A 22,221-nucleotide genomic window follows, 5' to 3' on the forward strand; every position below is an offset into this window, starting at 1 on the left:
TACAAGGCAAATGGTGATGGACTGACTGCTTGCAAATACAGAATTCTGACCTCAGCAAAGGCTCATTCATGCCCTTTGATGTTAGGAACGCATCTCTCTCTTTGCTGGAGTGAAACAGTGACAGCAAAGATGATCTTTCACTTCTCTCTGGCGCTGCCAAAGATTGTTTGCAGCCATTTGCAAGGCATAATAAATTAGAGATTGACCTGCAACAAAACCCCAGATTCAAATTCCAAACTCATTCTCCCTCTTACTGGTCAAAACAAGTCCCTAGATGCAAATACAACTAACTTGGGAGCTCAAAATCCAGATCCAAATCCAAAATTTACCACCGCAAGTAAATCTATTATAGGAGGGCTGGTAGCACCACCTATTAGGATTGCCTGACACTTCCCATTATAAATCCCTATTTTTGGTTGGTTGGAAAGATTAGATTTTTATCAGCAAATGTTGATAAACGTCAATTTCACTGTAAACACACAAACCAATGAAAAAATCTCTCCTTAGATAACCATCATAATTAACAGACAGGCAAAGAAAGAAAAATGATGCCTGAGAACTTATTAGTGAGTTTAAGGATATTTACTTTGTATATTTTGATGTGATGTTGACAATTTGTGTTTTAACAGTTCTAAAGCTTGAACTTTTTGAATCTCAATGTCTACTGTCATTATTGTCTGACCCCAATGGTCTGATCTCTCCGTAATTTCCCACAACTGCAAAAACTCAGATCAATAAAATTAGGAAAAAATGCTTTAAAATAAACAGGTATCTGTGGACATTATAAAACAATAAAAACTAAATTCTGATACTAATAATTTGGGCTGAAATTTTCCATGACTGCTTTTTGTAAGTTTCAGCCATAGCAGTTCAGCTGTTTGAGAACAAGGCTAGGGATGTTTATATTTTGCCCATGGTAAAAAATTCTTGAGAACTTTTCTTTCAAATGTTCTAGCATTCCTGTGCTTTGGAGCAGGGGCCTGAAGTTCGGTAAGGAGTGGCCTTTATGTCAGGGATGTGCCTTTTCCATCCCCATGAAAACCCACCTAAATTTGGCCAAGTTATAAGGTTTTTAAAAAAAAAAAATGCAGTTTGTACATACTCAGTAGAGACTTTAACAAGTCTCTGAAGATTGCCCTCACTGAGCATGTTCAAGCCTCTTACAGCGCCTGTGTGTGACAGGACTGAGCATGCTCCATCCCTTGGGGAAAAAAGACAGTATGTGATCATGTAATTAGTGACTATTATAATGTTTACCCACAAGGGGGCTTAATTAAGATTGCACAGGCAACCTTCATTCTGGCATTTCCTAACTTTTGAATACTTACCTTTCTAACTTGAATTATCTTGCAATGTAGTTTATTCCTGTGTAACTATAGACAAGAGTTTGAGCTGGGAACACATATCCAAAACTGGATCGAGTTTTCAAAGAGGTTATGGTCTTAATTCCCTCCTTGCCAGAACCGGTGGGGTCCTTTAAGGTCCATGACTCTCATACATTGTCTAAACTGACTGTGTATAAACTCGCCACTATCTTCCCTCCAGAGTATGCCAACTTGCTTAAGGCTCCTGGTACCAGCACAATGCAAGAGCTTGGTGATTTAAGCAGTGGTAGAGGCCTGTGTTTCTATTCCATAACATAAATGGCCTGAAACCTAAGATCGAACCCAGTGCTGTTGCTTTGCGTGCCTGTCTCTGGTCCAACCCTCCTAGCACACCTGCAGGCTGGAAAAAACCCAAGGAAGCACTATTTTATTGCTTTTGACACGACTCATCCCTAATGAAGCAGAGCAATATTTATTTGCCATTGCCTGTAAACAGCATTCAAAAAGCGTACTCAGCAAATGAATGGCTCCAGACTGATCTAACGAAGCATGTGTGAAAAACACATGTGTGGGTAATGGATGTTAAGGAAGGCCAAGCCTTCCAAGTTACAAACAGTTTGGTCAACAGCAAGACATGGAGCAGAAATTGATACCATGATAGTGAATAATAAATAATGTACATATTTATGATAGATGAGCCCTGTCTACTTGTCTGTAAAGTGCCTCGCACACCTCTGTTGCCAAATAAAACTACATACTGTTGTCTGTCTATACAATTAGTGAAGTACGGCAGTTCAACCAAAAAGTGGTAAAATATTTGTTTCCTTCCTCCCCACCCCCTTTGTTCTTTTACAGTAAAGCAGCAACAATATAAAGCCAATTATCTTCCCTAACGTGTATGCTCGCTCAGCTTATATTAGTAAGGAAAATGTACCAAACCTTACAACTTTGTTCAACATCACACCACCCGCAAATGGCAATTTTTGATAGGGCCACATTCTAAAATGCAAGTAACTTCTGAATAAACATTTTTAAAAAAGCTCACACAAAACAAATCTTTATTCTTTGTTGCAGAAAATAAATACAGGTGCATATTTCATATGCTTTTCTATAAAAGCACTTCTACAAAATGTCACTTAACTGCATACAACAGTACAACCTTTTTGGCTTTTAAAATGCAAATATTATACAGTCACTTCATTTTATCAACTTTTTAAAGCACTTGTAGCAAGCAGCTTTGGGGAAGGAATGTTTAGTTTACGAGCTAAATTCTTGCTTCAAGTGTTTGTTTTCCACACATAGTGCAACTAACCTAAAAGCAACTAGAACAACTTTTTTTTTTTTTTTTCTTTTGGGAAAACTTTTGGGTCTTTTTCAAAAACTGCAAAGAAAAATAGCTCTTCAAATCTGGTCTACCTTCAAATTTAAACCGAGAAAAACAACAAAACAGAAATGACTCAATTGAAATATTAAGGTAAGCATGATGCTTCACAGCTTGTTTTCTATACAATTCCAGTTTGGCCCTTGGTATGTCTTTAGAATAAAAAGAAAAGATTAATCATCTAGTCCTATATTTCTGAAAAGGTAAGACATGGACTCCCCGTTATGGATTCTGCGAATGGCTTCGGAGAGGATCATACTGATATCCACTGTCTTAATTTTGGGACACTGGAGTTTTTGTATTTCATGTGGAATCGTGTTGGTTACAACAACCTAGAGAGAGAAAGAGAGAGAAACCGTCACAGTAGAAATGATTTTTCCCTGATCTTTTCCCTTCAGTTTCTGATCTGCACCCTATCACATCAGCGTCTGAAAAGGGAAGTTCTTCCCTCCAAATCTCGAGAAAGTTAAATGGTTAATGCAAAGCAGGATCTCCTTTTGTGACTGTTTATGGACAGGATCATAGCCTTGTGAAAGGTTATTCATTGCTGTTGGATGCCTACCTACTCACCTATCTATGAATGCTAAAGAAACAGTCCTTCCTTGCCTTTATCCTGTCCAACACACACAAGGGGATGCACTCATTACTCTTCACTTAAGGAGAATCTCCATATGTTGACAATCCTTTACTTAGGGTCTTATTATTATGCTGCACCCATCACTAAAGTATTCATGAAGACTTTAAAAAATGGAATAATTATATGTTAAAACCTTAATCTGTACTGAAAAGTGAAGCCAGGAACAAACAGCCACAGTATTGTTCCTGAAATTTGTAATTGATATTGTAATTAGTAAAAATCAATATTAAATATTTTAGGAGCCGAGCCAGTGGGGGATTTTAAAGCTGGCTGAATTTTCTGAAAAGTTTTCATCATTTTGGTTTGCTTCTGAACTTTGAAGCTAGCCCATCCTGCCCACACTTACTTCATCAATAGCAGACTCTTCTATCAACCTGGGAGCATCTGAAGACAGCAGGCCGTGGGTCGCCATTACAAAAATCTTGTATGCTCCCCTTTCCTTGAGCGTCTCTGCTGCAGCGAGGAAGCTGTCAACATCATCTATAATGTCATCCTGTCAAAATAGGACCAGGCCAATGAAGACTCCACACTTCCTCAAACAGGCCACGCAACAGAGGCAGACAGATCTAGTGTAATTCTACTGGTGTCAAGGAAGTAGATTTCTCTAGTCTACATACAAACCATATTATTAGTTTACTGATAGTAACCCTTACTATCCTATTTGGGGGCTCAAGGAACAGAGTGTGGGAGAGGAGAATTGCCATGGCTCTAAATATGACACCAAAGACTCCCCTATAGAAAAAGTTACTCCAAACATTAAGATCTCAAATTAATAACGTTTTATATTAAAACCCCAAAGAATAATGCAATTTCTCCAGCGTCCTTTAAGACAACATCAGTCTTTATGTCATTGGCACGTCTAGATCTGCAGTGTTAATATTCATGAAACTTTGTTTCTCTGAAATGATGCAACAGAGTCCAGCTACCAGGCTTTCACCTTACGAAAACTCTCTTGTACAGAGTTTCAGGTGACCCATTCAGTAGACACTATCAGGGCCAGATCCTGCTTTTCTGTGTCTATCATTGTGTATTTTGGACAATTAATTGCAGTATTCTTCACTAAAGCACAAGAGGATTTTTAAAACCTATACAGCAAGATTCAGTCATGTAACCAGGAGGATGCATGAGGGAAGAAACCAAGCATTTAATAAAATCCCAGAATGTATTTACTAATAAAACAGTAATAAATATTCCCATAGGACAGTTAAAAACCTGGAATAATTTTTTATTTTTGAACTTTGAAATTCAACAAGGGATAAAACATTTGATTTTAAAAAGATGTAGAAAGACTTCAGTTAAAAGACAAAATGGCCATTAATTCAAGATGATGTACAGGGACCCCAAAACTTACAGTCATTATGAAAAGCTTTTCCAAATCACCTCAATCATTACCCAAAGTTTAGTTAATATGGCAAAGAAACTGGTCCATCCTTTCTTCCATTTTATTCTGACACATGCTCTTTAGTCCTTTAACATCTTGCATGCAGCCCTCTTAACATCTATTAGCTGTGGAAGATCATTTCTAACCAGCCCTTTTTTCTTCACTCTGCCTTCCCCAACACACTGACATCCTCCTGGCTTTTAATACAGGAGCAGTGCCCTGAGAGTCTATTAAAGTACAAGGATTGGATTAACCGGTCAGTTTCAGAAGTTCCACCAGAAGTTTTCATCAGTAAATTACACTGGAAGAGAGAGTTGGCACCATCATCAAGAACTAAAACAGCGCTTAAGTATTTTAGTAAAAAATAAAAAGATTTCAGAGAGATAGAAGGGAGTGATCCATTTTACTTTTAAACTCCCTCAAATGTCAACCTGTGTGTAATTGTTATTAAAAATTCTCTTGGTCATTGAAATTATGAAAGTGGAAAGAAAACTGAAATTAATGGCCTTAAATGCAATTTTTCCATTAAGACTGAGCAGCTTGCCATTTTGCTCAGCTGATGAGCCACTACACACATTTACACCAATATTCTGAACATAAGCTTCAGAGAAATCCAATGTATTTTAGCAACATCTTCTACTCAATTATCTTCAAGTTCTTTACTAACCTTAATTAACCTCTCTATTCATGTAAAGTAAGCTGCTAAACTCATTTTATTGAAGGGACACAGAGATATTAAGTCCATAATCAAGGAGATTTATACTGCAATTTCGGTTGCTCTCAGTTAATAGAGCCTGTCAAGGGTATTAGGAAACCTCAGAGTCAACCTAAATGTCTTCCTTATGCGCTTAGAATGTTCGTGTAGTGAGCAAACATCCAAACAATCCATGTTTTTGCACTAGTTAAAAGTTTTAAATGCCAAATGCCAACAGCTCAGCATTTAATAATGACCCTTCAACTAGACACTGGTAAGATTTGTGGAAGGCCATTTCAAGCTTATTATAAAGAGAGAGAACTAGAGTGTAATGGGATTTTTAAAAAAATAACCAAACAAGGTGTTTTCAAAGATTTCACTTATATTTGGAAACCAGGAAATTAATTTTTGAGATTGAAAACCAAGATAGGATCTTCCACTGAATTCTTGCCCTGTGTATCCTTAATTTAAGACTAAAGTGACCCCAAGCTCTCTTACATGTCAGGAGTTTGACAATTTTAGCTTAGATACAATAGGAAAACCTTCAAAATTAGCCCTACTTTAAAGGATACCCACAAATATACACACACATTCCGAAATTCTATCAGAGTTTTGATCCAAAACATCCACTCACCACAATGATGGCTATTCTTCCTCCTACATCTCCAACAACTGTGATGGGTGGTTTTTCCTTTGGAATCAGCACTGATTAAAGGATAAAAAAAGAAGAAAAATTGCACATGCTAAAATGAATGAGGAAATTATTGCTTTGCACTAGACATCGTTTCTCATTTTTTCCATAGATAAAAGCAAAGCAGCAACTGTCTCCACCATCATTGCTCTGCTTCCTTGGGCAGCAGAGTCTCATGCACAAAGCACTGAGTCTTTCCACATAGGATATTAACTATAAATATTTAGGCCTCGATTCTGCAAGTTACTCTGTATGAGTAAACACCTGCACAGAATCCCTTTGAAATCAGTGGGGTTCCAGATGGACACAGTGATCCACCCATAAAATAATTTGCAGGACTGGTGCCTTAAAGGCACATGTTTGCTGTCTGCTAACTCAAGCCATAAAGTCTTGTATGCAGTGCAATTTGTACAGTAAAATTTAAGAATGACATTCAGTTCCTAGGGAGGAACTGGGATTTCTGGGCTCAACAATGGTGTAAAATGCATATGAAAAAACGGTTACTTTCCTGCACAGTAACTGTTGTTCTCTGAGATGTGTTGGCCACATAGTCATTCCACTGTAGGTGCGTGCGTGCCCAATACACTGGAATCAGAGACTTTTGCCAGCAGTATCACTAGGTAGTGCCTGCGTCCCCGCTGTCCTCTTGCTCAGAGCCGAAGGGGACATGGCTGCCACCTCCCTTTCCATTCCTTCGTATCCCCATCCAATACCCAAAGCAGCGTGGAATGTGGGATGGTCATGGAATGTATATGTGCATGACATCTCAAAGAACAACAGTTACTGTACAGATAAGTAACTTTTTTCTCCTTAGAGTGATTGTGCATATATTCATTCCAATGTAGGTCACTCATAAACAGTTCTCTTAGAGGCAGTGCGACTTCAGATTACTTGAAGAGACTGCAGCACTGACTGGCTGAAATTCACACTGTCCCAGGAACCCTGAGTGAGAGCATGGTGTTTGGAAAAGTTATGTACTTATGTCTATGTAGCAGCCTTGCAAATGTCCACTATTGGTATGTTACTCAGGAAGGCTGATGAAGTGGAACAAGCCCTAGTTCAAAGGGCCATTATTCTCAGAGGAGACGCAACCTTTACTAGATCATAGCAAAGCTTGATACAGTCAGACATCCAGTGAGATATATGATAAGATTAAAGGGCAGCCAGTTACAGCCTATCAGAAAAGGCTACAAAGAGTCTTGGAGATGACTTAAAAGACTGTTCAGGCCAGATGAAAGGACAGAACCCTTTGAACATCCAAAATATGAAGCCTCTCCTCAGCTTTGCTACAGTGAGGCTTTGGAAAACATACTGGAAGAAGAATAGGTTTGTTGAGGTGGAGTGCAAATTCTACCTTAGGCATAAGCTTACAGTGTGGCCTAAGAGAAACCTTGTCTTTGTGAAAGAAGGGTCCTGCTAACACCACCTGAAGCTCTGACGTGCTTCTCACAGACATAATCGCTATCAAAAACACGGTATTGACTGATGGCAATTACAAGGAATTTGTTGCTAGAGGTTTGAAGAGGGAACCCATTAAACAGTACAAAACTAAATTCAGGTCCCATGAGTATTTGTGTAAACGAGGCCTTTTAAAACCCTAGACACCAAAGGATGCGAAAAAAACAAAACTCATCTACTTGAAGATGTATCAGGAGATGGAGCCCAGATACACCCTTATAAAACAGATGGAGAGATTGGAATATTTCAAATGTCCCTTTTAGCTCCATGATCACCCTCAGAATTAGGAGGATGGAGGAAACATATATTAGAAGACCTGACCAAAGGAGAAGGAAGGTGTCTGTCAAAGAACCTGGATTGTGACCTCTTCTGGAGCAAAACTTCCTGCATTTGTTGTTCAGGGTGGTTGCAAAGACAGTGCTAGCGTCAGTGCTTCCAACCAGACCCTGACTCGGCAGCAGAGAATTTGTTTTAAGCACCTTTTTATGAGAAAAGAAGTGCAGCCTATCAGCCTCAGAAGGCTTTGAGCATGTCGAGGAGGCCATAGGCGAGGAAGAAGATCTCACACAAAGACTGCTTTGGAGCAGAGGCTGCTGAAGAGGCAATCCCTGGGAAGAAATTCTCTGCTCTCTCGTGGTCAGGGTCAGGCTCTAAAGAGGGATGCATTGCCTGTTCCATAAGAGGAACCATAAGTTGGAAATCCCTTTCTCAGTCCTCCTGGGGAATGAGGTACAGATAGGACATTTGTCCCTCACATACCACTCACCTAAATGAATTAAACAACTTTTGTGCCTATCCGTGACAGGGATAACAGACCTGCACATGGCACATTGCTGTGGAGAAATCACCTGGATTTAAACCAAAATAACCCCTGAAAGACTATAAACTAACTAATTGAACTAACTACACATACAGAAGAAAAACGTGTCTAAGATGGATAACCACAGGTCAAGAGCAACGGGGCAGCTCCAACTCTCATCACAAGCGATAAGAAGGAACTGAGAAGGAGGTGGTGGACACACCCCTTTTATGCCCTCAGCTCTGCGCATAAGGACAGCAGGGGCACATGCACCACTTAGGAGTACTGCTGGCAAAAGTCTCCAACTCAAGTGCAGTACTAAAGTGGACTGTATATGTGCACAATCACGCGAAGGAGAACTTTATCAACCCGCACCACCCCACCCACCCACCTACACACAAAATCAATACAATATGAGATGTTAAGACATTTTACTTGTTTCCTTCCAATGAACTGCTAACAGAAAAGTCCCCATCTAACGACCAAGTACGCATGAAGCATGCGTTCACTAATAAAGCACAAGACTATTTGTTAGGACTCCAAACCTAGTCATCGTTTGTACAGTGTAAATGTAAAGCGACCTGCAAACGCTTTCCCTTCTGGATTCTCTCACAAAGACTTGCAAGGCACCTTGGAAAAGTCTCTGCCTCAGTTTCCCTATCTGTAAAGTTGAGTTAATTAAGCCTCCCAGCATCCTGTGTTTTAATGTCTATAAAATGTTGTCAGAGCCTCAGATGAAAGAGGCTGAAGTAGTACAAAGCATCATAAAGCAATATTTCCACACAGCATCACTTGCCCTTTTCTTTAGCAGCTTGGTTCAGTTGAAATGTTAGCACCTTTGCATTCTCTTCAAAGTTCTTTTCTGGATGTCTGACAAGGTGTAAAGAGGGCTATATTTCGGAAACAGGCACCTAATGCTACTGCATACTGACAGATCTCCAACTTCTGAATGGCCATCAATCCTATGCTGTGGTGAGCAGCATTTCTGGAAGCAATGACCCTGACAAGAAAAGCAAGTGCCACCTTCAGAAGAGTGGGCTCAGTGTGGCAAGAGCCAAGAGCCCTGCGGTGACTGAAAACCATGCTAACTTTTAAAGCTGGCAGTTTTAAATAAGGCTGCTGCTTTGCCTTAATTTATACCACTCGCCCTATTGCAAAGCAGCATGGTATGTTCTTATGACAATTACCCATCCTTCACACAGGGATCACAAGAATTGGGAAGACTACAAGAAGGAATTGCTACATTTGAGACAGAACAAACTGATATATAAAGGACAAACAGATGTATAAATAAAGCTTTCAGCAATTACAGGATCATACAGTCAAACGTACGCTAATCATATTTGGGATCTTTACTTTTGCCATTTTCTGCTCTGTACACTTATATTTCCTTAAAACTTTTAAATCTCACTGACAGCAGTGACACCTGCTGGTGAATAAGTTTACAGTCTGTCCTTTTGCTAAATCATTCTCAGGTCCAACAACTAGCTGATATTAAAGGTTGTTAAGGAGTAAAATTTATCCCACAAAAGCAGGAAAATTCAAAGTTTTTTAAAAAACTGACATCCTTCATCTACTCAGTGCATTTTCTTTTTTATTTTATTTCCCACAATTACAAAGGGAAGGGGAAAACACAAGCTAAAATAAAAATACAAATGTTAAAGTTAAACCTTATCACAGTGCTGGTTATATTTGTTGCAATTTTGAAGACACTGATTGCTACTCCATAGTTAAAGTTCCATTCTGAGATTAGTTTAAAACGGAACATACATTTCTGTTTTTCCTCTATATGAGGTGGCCTTTCAGTGTGAAATTTCAATGTTAAAAAGCTAAAGGGCATAAATACTGTCATTTTTATCCACAGATGTATTTCAGACCAACTTCAATCTTACTTTTTTGACAACTGGTATATTTTTTTTTAAAATTGGTCTATCTACACAAAATTAAGAGAAGAATAATTTACTAGATCTGTTACGTAAGGTTTTTTGCTTTTGTTTTTTTAATACATTTTTAGCACTAAGGTCATTTTTTTGCCACTGTTCATCGTAACAGAAAGCTTATACACAGTAGGTGACCAACTGACAAAGTCTTCAGCATATACAAAATCCTCTGCACAGATAAAAATCTTTTCCATCAGAAGCTATAATTTTTCTATCAGTTTTTAAGTGCCAAGAAAGCATAGCTGTTAATGGAGAAAGTTGTATGCAATGTTGTAGCCATGTCGGTTGCAGGATATTAGAGACAAGGTGTGTGAGGTAACATCTTTTATTGGACCAAATTCTGTTCGGGAGAGAGACAAGCTTTCGAGCTTACACAGAGGTCTTCTTCAGGCCTGAAGCTCGAAAGCTTGTCTCTCTCACCAACAGAAGTTGGTCCAATGAAAAATATTACCTCACCCACCTTGTCTCTCTAATGGATAACGTTGTCATTAACCACTGCTCTAGTACATTTCCAGGAACAACACGCCCTGGAGGTCCACCAGCAACACCTTTCTCACAATCCTGCCCCTCCACCCCAACTAAAACATTAAAAAGCCTAGGAAATTAATACACAAAAAATGTTGTGGAACTGTTACAGTTGCTACACACACCATATGACAAAACTACTTCAGCAAAGAAATGAAAAGTTAAGCCACACCACTTTACAGTACATGCCTTCTACTCTTCAATCCACAGGGATGCACCTAACCACTACCACAGCTACCATACACACAACCATAACTGTACCCCAATATGGACGGCAGCCTTTATCACACACCTCATTTATTAAACTGCTACTCTAACAAATATCCACAACTGGTAAGTACTGGGAGGAGTTACTTTAGCAGAAAGGTGTGTGCAGAAAGAAGAGCTGAAGCGCAGAATTACGGATGTGATCTGGGGTGTTCTCTTGCTTTTGTGGTTTGAGTCTAATGCATGGTGTATATGTAGAAACCCTACCTGTTACACACAATTTTTATATGAAATTAGCTTATAAACAACAATATGGAGCACTCCTTGGGATTAATTCTTTTCAGCCAGCAATCTTTTTAGCCAGGAAAATATCCATCTCAGCTGTTTAGTTTTCTCTGCACTGTGTGGCAGTTAACAGATACTCTTCTCACCATGAAAAATTTCATTTAATTATACTTGACTCTTACGTAGCATTTTAATGAAACGAATCATGAGTGGAACCTGAAGTAAATCACTTGCCCCAGATCATACAGCAGGTCAGTGGCAGACAGGAATAGAATCCAGGTTTCCTGACTCAGAGTTCAATGCTCTATCTGCTGGACCATGCTACTTTCCTAAATTGATGTATTTACCTCAAGTGGAGAAGGAAAGGGAGAAGAGTTTTTTTGGGGGGAGGTTTATATACTGTTAACACAAATGAAATATTTAAATAAATCAAACCTAAACAGCCTTACAGTAATGTGTAAGATATGAGGTAATGAAATTATGAGGCAGAGGAACTCACTTGTCTATTTACCCAGGTCAGTGCAGGTATTGCAAACTCATACAGGATACACAGTCAGACCTAAAGAAGAGCTCTGTGTAAGATCGAAAGCTTGTCTCTCTCAACAACAGAAGTTGGTCCAATAAAAGATACCTTACCCGCCTTGTCACTCAGCCACACAGTTTTGCACTGCTGCAAATCATAGGCACCATAGGAAAAAGGTATCTGTAGTAATTCTTTGCTAGTGTATTTCTGACAGCCACCCCTTACTAACATCCTCAAATGGATTAGAAAAATCCAATATATAAGCAGTTACACACACACAAACTTACTTACTGGGTATCTCCAAACTGGGATGAATAGCAGCTACACTTTTGGCTGTAGGAGGTGAATGTCGACCATCCACCAGGTCAGATTCAGCATCTTGAGCTTCCCCATGAATCACAGCAATTCCTAGCCTCAAGCGCTCAGCAAATGACTGTGCCCTGCAGGAAAGAATACATTAAAGTTAAAATAACCCAAACACTCAACACAAGCCTATATTTAACTTCTGAAATAGAGGAAAAATTGAATGATTCCTACAACTGAGGAAAAGAATGCAGGGACTACTTCTAGAAGACACCTTCTAATCACTGGGTTTAGAAAAGCTTGATAGTCCTGAGAGCATTTGCACTGGTCTTGCCAAAGTGTTTCAAGCCTTTGCAAGTAATAGAACAAGTGTTAATCATTAAGTTCAGATTACCATCTTGCTTCTTCCATTTTTCAGCTGCAACATGAATTAAAAATCAACTGTTAAAATCATATAAGATTATTATCTTACACTCTTCTACTTCACTTCTGGCATGAGTTTAAGGGGCCACAACGCTATGACCCAATGTTGCTAGAAATTAACGCTGTATACCATTTGAAAACTAGGGATCTCAAGTGAGCTTTTCCAACTGTATACATCCCTCATTTCTAGTCTTGCGGGAGCCTGAGATCTTGGGCCTTAAAACCGACACTGGTCTCTCAGACTAGCAGGGTTTTTGACAGTGGTCCACAACTGACTGCAGCAGATTCAAGACCTCAGATTAATTTGTATTCCCTGGGTAAAAACTTTTTCAAATGGGAATAAATACCCAATTTAAAATTAAAGTATACGAACATAAGAGGTGGACTAAACGGCACAGAATAACCTAGACAGTCTGGTTTGCAACTGTGGATATCCTACAGGAATAACAAAACTCAAGTAATCAGCTATTTAACCTATTGCCAGATCACTGGTTGCAAGTCAAAACCAGAGTTTTAGTAAACTTCCAAAACGAAAAAAATCCCTTACCATACACCATTTCTTCAATTGCAATCTGGAATTACGTAAAGGGTCAATATCAAGGAGTTTAGGGTACAAATTTAGATGTGTTAAAAATAAAGTTTTCAATTAAATTTTAAAATATCAGTGAACTGTTTGATTGCACAGGGGAAGAAAAGAAGGGAAATATAATTTTTCCTGCAGTATTAGCATCTCAATGCTGAGTGGAGGAGGATAGCAAGTGAAAAACTAGAACTGACAAGTCCAGTTTCATCGTACAAGCCAAGTGAAGTGCAATAAATAAGGAAAGAGCATCACTGGCAAGCTAGGTTAGATTTAAGAGTCTTTCACTTACAATCTTTGGAGTTAATGAGGATTTTTTTAAAGAAATATTTAAATACAGCATATGATTTTTATTCCAACCACCTGCTTTTTTAATTAAAAATTCCAATTCAACAAACAAGAGTTTTACAAAGTCTAACTGGCAAAATCAGGACACCACACTAAACTGAATAAAGCTCAGGCTGTATGCAAAATGACTTTTACCTGACTCGTGCAATGAGACCAGAAACTGAACAAACATTCTGAATGAAAAGAGACTAAGCCATCTCCTGTCAAAGACAGGCATTCAAAAGAAAAACTGTTTGAAGCTGACATTTGTCTTCCTTGGTTATTTTTTGTCAAGAATTTATCTCCCCTGCCCAAACAATTTATTTTCTTACAGAACACTTCAGCTCTCTCAGATTTACAAATGACTACTTAAGACACAGTTGTAGGAACCAACATTCTGACTAACAGTTGCCTTCAATATTTTCTAGGCCATACTAATTAGGCCAAATTTTCAGCCACAGATGCACATACAGAAACAGGAGTACATGCAACCCCTCATATTTTCCTGTGCAAATTTATGAATTGTGGATTTAGGTTCTCCATTTGCATGCACAACTAACTAACATGCATGAGCAAATACAAGGACTTATATTTGCATTTTGGAAGGTATGTATAAATATGTCCCAGTAATATATCTAGAGAACAGGGGAAGAGGATGCAGACACCCACGCAGGAACTAGTTGCCTCAAGAGAAACAAAAAGGCAGACCTCCCACCTTTCCTCAACACCAGACACTGGAGCCAGCCAGTTCAAGAGAAAATAGGCATCATGTATCTCCTTAAGGAGTATAGCTGATATACTCTACACCTGCATGCCCAAAAGCTCTGAAAAACCTTGTGCTTCCTTGATGCACAATGGCTACAGGAGCTCCCAGAACAGAAAGGCAGCTCTGCCCAGCCTCCAACACAAACCTGTGACTAACAGGCATGATTAAGCCACATGAAACACTAAGGGATCACTTTACTCATCACCAAAATGCAAGCAGTTCTGGAATGGAAGGCCAAAGACTAGACTGTCTTCAGGACAGAAAAATAATCTTTTACCCAATTGCACAGTTATAGCTTCACAGATTTAGATGCATACTTACAATTCAGATAATTAAGACATCAAATTGATGCCAGAAACAGAATTAATATTTCACTGTGCTCATGGGCCTTTATGTATGATTCACTACAGGCAATAAGGAGGTATTCCCAGAACAATAAATTAAGAAAGACACTCTAACATTCAATAAAAAAGATCCTGCTAATATTATTGTCAACAAGAGTATGCAGTTAAGAGCTTATATGAAAAACAGTAAAATTCAGAAGTTGAATTACAAGACAGGGATGCAATTGGGGGCCAGAATGATTATTTATAAACAACTTCTATTTTAAAAAAATAAAGTGCACCCGCTTATATAGCATCGGTCACGTGGCAGGCAGATTAAAGAGGTATTGAATACAAGTAGTGGAATATTTAGTTCATATGAAGAATACTGTTAGATAAAAAACATGAAAGAGTTTTTCCTAGTACTCTGCTACCAGTTAGAAACTGTTCTGATTTATTACAAAACAAACCTTTCCTACTAACAAAGTCATAATACCTGATATAAAAGTCTAGGTAACACTTCCATAAGTAATCAGTTGTGACTGCAGAAAAGCCACCATTAATTCTTAAACTATCATCCAACTCCTTATCAGCTTCTTAAAGGAGTGAAATTCCATCAGAGAGCAGAGGGATAGATTGCCATAAATAAACAAAACGAGAAATCAAGGATGATTACTTAACAAGCATGTTAACATGATAAAATACTAATCTCAGTGAGAAGAGAAAGCTTGCCCTGGACCCTGCACACTTCAGCCAGACTAGAGAATAAAGTCTCTATATTTAGGATTTGGCCAGTCACTTTCTAAATCATGATCACATTAAGCAACCATTTTGGACCAAAGTTGTCATATTTGCCTTGCCATTGTTCTTCGTCCATAGTTGAAATTTTAAACAATGGATATTAAAATATAAATACATATTTAAATGTAATAAATATTCCTAAACTATTTTTAGAATGCTAAACACTCTTTGTTCTTCCGTTGTTGGATTCACTTTTTCATGCTTTAAATTTTTAAAAGACCTTCTAAAACAGCAATGAAGTTATAATAAAACTGGAAGAAGCTGAAGGCCATATCTTAAATATTACAACAAAGGTACTGAGATAATTTCACGAACATTCAACTGACTGCTTGCAATATTTAAAAAAAGAAGAAGAAAACAGAATGTCTGAGAAACAGCACTGTGCGTTAGGTAGTGGATCAGTTATTTTTGTCCATACTTTAGTAATCAGAAAAATATTTCATTCTACAGATTTGGTAGAAGATGGAGAAGCGATGTTTTTAGCCTGCCAACCTTGACAGTGTTCCTTTATTTATACTTCTATGCTTCTATTTATCCCCCTCACGTTGACTTCAAGTCCCACATTAGGACAGAGATTCAGATGTAATAAACATATAGAAACAGTTTCTATATATTCATACATACACATATAGCTCCACACATACACACACATTGGTAAAACTTCAAATATTTTGAATAAAGCTTCACTGAAAATGAGTCATTGAGGCCACAATGATTTTCCAAGTAGTCTATGCCCACATGGATCCAGTGTTAACTGCACAGTGCTGTAAATTATTAGTATCGGCAATACTGACTACTGAAACAATATGGAAAGTTTCATGTGTAAATATATTGGTTATCTGAGTCCTTCATTTTGAGTCTCTCATTTCATATGCCAGTGCCCTGAATTTAATGCTAAAATCAGGAACTGCATTAGTTACATATTTCTTGCTCCAATCAAAGAGAGTAGATCTTACTCACCTCTTTGCAGATGCAGGTGATTTGGCCACAATCACAGCATTCCTGTAATCTGGGATCTGTAGCAAACAACAGAGATCAACTATGTCATATCTTTTATGGAAATTTAAGCTCATTAAGTGCCACATATAATTTTAAGAATTTAAAAAAATATCTATAGTATCAAATACTTCAAGTTTAAGCAAATAACACTAGCTTTGAATGCCTAGATTTTACAACCTTAAAAATGTTCTTTTAATGTTGTTTTCTGTGTGTAATTTCCTACATTTTTAAAAACAAACTGAAAAAAACCTCAAATTCCATCATGTGGCATCATACAGACACCCATATGGATCATCAGCAGGAATGGAACATTTACGTCCACTGCACAGACCACTACCACTTGATCAAACAAAATAACTGATAGCAGTAGTAGGTTGTCATCATAGTGGACCAGCAGTAAAGGGGGATGGGAATCTTAACGAGAGGGTTTGACAGTTATTTGCTGACAACAGAGGAATGGTGAGACTCAGGAATCTATGTCAGGTTCTGGAGGGGAGCGTGATCTAGTGGGCACAAATTCTTCCGTTCACTTCTCCCAAGCATGACTACTCTAACTTGCCCCAGTCTGGTCTCTTCCCCACCCTTGGCTTCTCATCCAAGTTCCATTCTCCACACTTAGCCAGTTCCAGTTCCGCCCATTTGCGGTCTCTTTCTTCCCCCTCTCCCCACATCCCTGTTCTCCATCCCCACTGGCTCCCTCCTCAGGCTCCTTGTCCAATCTCAGTGTTCTTACCCCCACCCATGGCTCCTTGTTCCAGTATCTTTCCCCAGCCAGTCCTGGTTCTCCCCCCAGTCATTGAAAGCACAGAGGCTCCCTGCCCCACAGTTCAGGTGTCCAGACACCTTTGCAAGGAAAGTCCTCCTCAGCCCCAAGCTAGAACATGTGGATGGGTGGGAAGCGTAGACATGGTATATCTTGACTTTAGTAAAGCTTTTGATACTGTCTCGCACGACCGTCTCGTAAATAAACTACAGAAATGCAACCTAGATCGAACTACTATAAGGTGGGCACAAAACTGGTTGGAAAACCATTCCCAGAGAGCAGTTATCAGTGGCTCACAGTCATGCTGGAAGGACATGATGAGTGAGGTCTCACAGGGATCAGTTCTGGGTCCGGTTCTGTTCAATATCTTCATCAATGATTTAGATAATGGCATAGAGAGTACCCTTATAAAGTTTGTGGATGATAATAAGCTGGGAGGGGTTGCAAGTGCTTTGGAGGACAGGAGTAAAATTCAAAATGATCTGGACAAACTAGAGAAATGGTCTGAAGTCAATAAGATGAAATTCAATAAGGACTCCACTGCAAAGTACTCCACTTAAGAATGAACAATCAGCTGCACTCATACAAAATGACTGCCTAGAAAGGAGTACTGCGGAAAGGGATCTGGGGTTCATAGTGGATCACAAGTACCTGCCGGTATGTCCCTCAGCCCGCGCCGCTTCCCGCAGCCCTCACTGGCCTGCAGCGGCAAACCGCGGCCAGTGGGAGCCGCGATTGGCCGAACCTGTGGATGAGGCAGGTAAACAAACCAGCCCGGCCCGCCAGGGGCTTTCCCTGAACAAGCGACGTCCCAAATCTGGGAAACACTGGTCTAGATAATACTTAGTCCTGCCATGAGTGCAGGGGACTGGACTAGATGACCTTTCAAGGTGCCTTCCAGTCCTATGATTCTATGCCTAGTGCAAGCAGAATTTTTGTGGAATTTAGCGGCTAAAATCTAAGAAGCCTCTACTAAATATATTTAAATTGATTTTTCAAAGGCTTACATTACAACTTGGCCAAATTTGGGTGGATTTTCACGGCACAGCAAAAGGCACATCCCTGACACCAAGGCCATCCTTTGCCACATGTCAAATCCCTGCTCCAAAGCATGGGGTGCTAGATAAAAGGTATCAAGGTTTTAATATGGGCAAAACAATGTATTTTTCCCTAGCCTCATTTCTGAAACAATGATCCATTTTGGCTAAAAACTTCCAAATTATTCAGCTTGAGGCAGACACCCAACATGGAAAATGTTAACCCAAACAGTTAAGTTTGGCAAAGTTCTAAGTAACAGAAGGCAGGGTCTTACAACGGGAAGCGTCAGGCAACATTAAAACAGATGAGACTACTAGCCCTGTTTATAATACAAGAAATATGACCGGGGAAAAAAAGTGCTGAAGTTTCCCTTTCCCCCTCATGTAATTGTGCTCCTTCAAAGACCATGTAAAATTAGATAGGCCATATGAAAGAGGCATACAGTGCAAGATACGGACAATGTAGGGCATGCCATTTAACATACTGAAGGGTTTATTTCTGTTCAAACAGGACTGTCTCACTTTTAACTGCCAAATCTCCAAACGTGATTTCCATTACTCAGTTCATGCAAAAGCAAAGTCAACAACCTGGAACTGTTCAACAATGCCCTTCAAAACTTAAAATATGGGCACTGGCAACTCCTAGCAGCAGAGAATTATGATAAGTCACTAACATCTAATATGCACACTGTACAGTGTGTGAAGGTGATATGAAGTGTTCACTAAATAAGCATGCTCAGACATATACACAAACATGAAGGCTTTATGCCACATAGTATCCAACTAATGGGTATCCTGGGGTGAAGAAAATCCAATTTCATCTTTGATTCTCAAAGGATCTGGGTGGGAAATTATCATGGAATGGGCACCAGCAGCTCTCAACCTTTACAGTTTGGTTTAATGACAGGTTTCAGAGTAGCAGCCGTGTAAGTCTGTATTCGCAAAAAGAAAAGGAGTACTTGTGGCACCTTAGAGACTAACCAATTTATTTGAGCATAAGCTTTCGTGAGCTACAGTATGCATCCGATGAAGTGAGCTGTAGCTCACGAAAGCTTATGCTCAAATAAATTGGTTAGTCTCTAAGGTGCCACAAGTACTCCTTTTCAATTTGGTTTAAGTTCTTTGTAAATAATCTCCATTCTTTTCAAGTTGAACTTATTTCACACTAGTCAATACATCCTATTAAAGATACCAACAAACATTTAGCATGCTGTAGTATTCAAAATGCATGACATCCAGAGCATATTTGGTAAACATGAAATGCAGATGATGTATTAAGTTATTCCTGATCAGCGTTACATGGCAATTTTATGAAGAGATACACATATAACATAGGCCTCTGGATTGGCTAGAAGGCACTAAGTGTGACCAAATCCTGGGAAACCAAGTATGTAAGGTCCTTTTAGTTAGCTTACTTTCCTGTAAGTCATTCTATGAAGCAGAGAAAAGATTAAGGAAGTGAAATAAGAAAAACCCCTTCTAAATATCCACCTGCCAAAGGAGTTTGCCAGCTTCCAAAAATCTGCAGATGAGTTTTATACTATTGCCATCTTAGCTAGAGAGAATTTTCTAATGCCAAACATATATAACCAGCTAACCATTGGCTGAGAAAAAATCACTGCCATAAATTTGCCAACTTCCCCACACCAGTTTAAAATAATGTCATAACAAAAGTGCATCATGGAGTTTTTAGTACAGACGAAAGCTATACCTATATAAAACAATCCCTTGGGTTGAAGTGTGCCCTCCATTTGACAGGTAGCCATGTGTCCGTTTTAGGGTGGGAAGCATTCATGTTCTTCCAAAGCACTGGGCATTAACCAATGACAGAAGCACGATGTTACAATAAATATTTTTTACTAAAACAGCACTTGACATCCACAAGTCTCTTGGCACTTTATAAAAGAGAGCAATATCATTTTACAGATGGAGAAACTGGGGTACAGAAGGTCAGGTTCCCAAGATCCCACACTCTTAAGTAGGTAGCAGATCAAGGACTCTTGACTACAAGTCATCTGTTCTCACCATTAGACAATGCTGCCTAGGTGACCTCGAGTCTGATCTATTATAATTTTATTAAAATGTCCTCAATTAACATTTGCACAATGCTCTGTACATTTACACTTTCACAGTTAAAGATCCCTACTCCTAACTTTTTATTTTGGTGTCTATAGAGTGGGAAGAATGTTGATGACAAGAGTAGAAAAAACAAAAAACCTGCCATTTTAAAACTCTCAAAAAAATGAGATTCCTCCTCTCTTCAACAGACTTTTTAAAAAATTACTAAATTTCACTTGATAGTATCTTTACTGATGTTCTAAACCCAACAAATGTAGGGATAACCTGAAATACAACATTGAAATGAAAACTCTCATACACATTAGTAGGCCTTGCTCACCTCTTCTTGAATGTACTGAAGCAAGAATGGAGACGCTCTCAAATTATCAACTGGAATATTAAAGAACCCCTGTATTTCCTTCTGATGTAAATCCATTGTAATAAGGTGAGTTAGACCTTTGAAAAGAGAGTAACATTTAAAAGCCACTGTATGAAAAACAAGCAGGACAAACCTAAATATTGTCTGTAGATACCAAATTTACTCCTCCTGTAGTTTTCACTAAAGGCTGTTTAGAACATGAATATTCTGTTGCACTAGAACAAAATAATATTATGGTTTTTATTGCAGTATACATCGGAAATAAATTTCCCATTAAGATTTATGGGGTATCAAATAAATAGGAGTACTTTGCATTTCTATGGTACCGTTTACCAAAGTCCTCAGAGCAATTTACAAAAATTAACTAAAATTCTCAACACCCCCATACCATAGATAAGTGCCACCTTCTTTCCACATTTGACTAAATTAAGGCAGAGACTCAGTCATTTGCCTACGGTCACACAGTAAGATTGTGACAGAGCTAAGATTACAACTCAGAACTCCTGACTCCCAATCCCAAATTCTAATTACTCCCACACTTCTTCCCACGAAATGAGAATCAATATTTAATTAAACCTACAAGACCAGACTGCACAATTACACAGCATATCTATGAAGTGTTCATTATAACCATCCACGTGCTCCCAGGACAGGTGCCATGGGAAAAAGCAGGCAGGTGATTGCCCTGGGGGAACCAGGGGAGTTTATTCCATTCTCAGATGCCACCTTAAAAGTAGGTGTAAGTGGGATCACCCAACAGAGAGGTAAGAGAAAAATTGACAGAAATACAACTGCCCAAGAGAGTTAGGAAGGGAGAGAAGGGACCCAGCAGCAGCATCACAGGAAAGGAACCCCACCTTCCAGGATAGTAGGAATTCCAGCAGATTTATCTCACCAACTCAGCTTGGCATGGACTCTGCAATGGATGTTACAAAGACGTGCTCGTTTTTAATGCAGCGTTTCACTCACCACTTTGTATTGCTTTTACATTGGATTTTCCTCTCTAGGGTTTAAAATTTCCTCTTGCTAAAAATCTTTACAGCTATTTCTTATTGAAGTTCCCAGTTTAATGCACACAGCTGTCTAGAAGTTAAATATGACATCAGAAGCCCACCATGCCCTGATTATTTCACAACATCCTGCATTCTTACCAGCTTTGCACATCATCGAAGCCAGTAATTTAGAGACAATGGAGCCCCTTTTCCTCATCTTGCACTGCTTGCTGTATGGGAAGTAGGGAATCACTCCAATAATGCTTTTGGCACAGGAGGTTTTACAAGCATACACCATGATCAGGAGTTCCATGATCGTAGTATTCACATCCCTGGAATGAGAAGTTTCTAGTTCTGTATCCACGCATAAATATCCTTTAGCTGAATTCAGTGTGATACCTTCATCTGCTTCAAGGGACTTGAAGAAAAACTGGCAATTGAAATATCCCTATAAGGAATCCAAATATGCACCCTAGGGAGGCCACTGCACTTGACATACTATTTTAATTTCTCACTAGGACTATACTTCATAATTTCTTCTCCCATTGCCTGTTCAACAACCTCATTGTTTAGAAAGACATTTTCAGGACCGTATCAGCACAACATGTTGCTGCAATAAGGCCT

At 38.9% G+C, this 22,221-nt stretch overlaps 1 protein-coding gene across 1 annotated transcript in view; it reads right to left on the reverse strand.

The window, feature by feature from the left end:
• Nucleotides 1-2,369: 2,369 nt before the first annotated feature.
• Nucleotides 2,370-22,221, reverse strand: part of PRPSAP2 (phosphoribosyl pyrophosphate synthetase associated protein 2) — a 32,831-nt gene continuing 12,979 nt past the window's right edge. The window contains exons 6-12 of the mRNA XM_074965066.1: nucleotides 21,757-21,929; nucleotides 20,567-20,682; nucleotides 16,330-16,385; nucleotides 12,138-12,286; nucleotides 6,053-6,123; nucleotides 3,690-3,836; nucleotides 2,370-3,038 (exon numbers count right to left, since the gene is read on the reverse strand). Of these exons, the coding sequence (XP_074821167.1) occupies nucleotides 2,880-3,038; nucleotides 3,690-3,836; nucleotides 6,053-6,123; nucleotides 12,138-12,286; nucleotides 16,330-16,385; nucleotides 20,567-20,682; nucleotides 21,757-21,929 (871 nt within the window). The 3' untranslated portion in view covers nucleotides 2,370-2,879. The remainder of the gene's footprint in view (nucleotides 3,039-3,689; nucleotides 3,837-6,052; nucleotides 6,124-12,137; nucleotides 12,287-16,329; nucleotides 16,386-20,566; nucleotides 20,683-21,756; nucleotides 21,930-22,221) is intronic.

The sequence above is a fragment of the Natator depressus genome, chromosome 10, assembly GCF_965152275.1.
Source record: "Natator depressus isolate rNatDep1 chromosome 10, rNatDep2.hap1, whole genome shotgun sequence".
Taxonomy (NCBI): Eukaryota; Metazoa; Chordata; order Testudines; family Cheloniidae; genus Natator; species Natator depressus.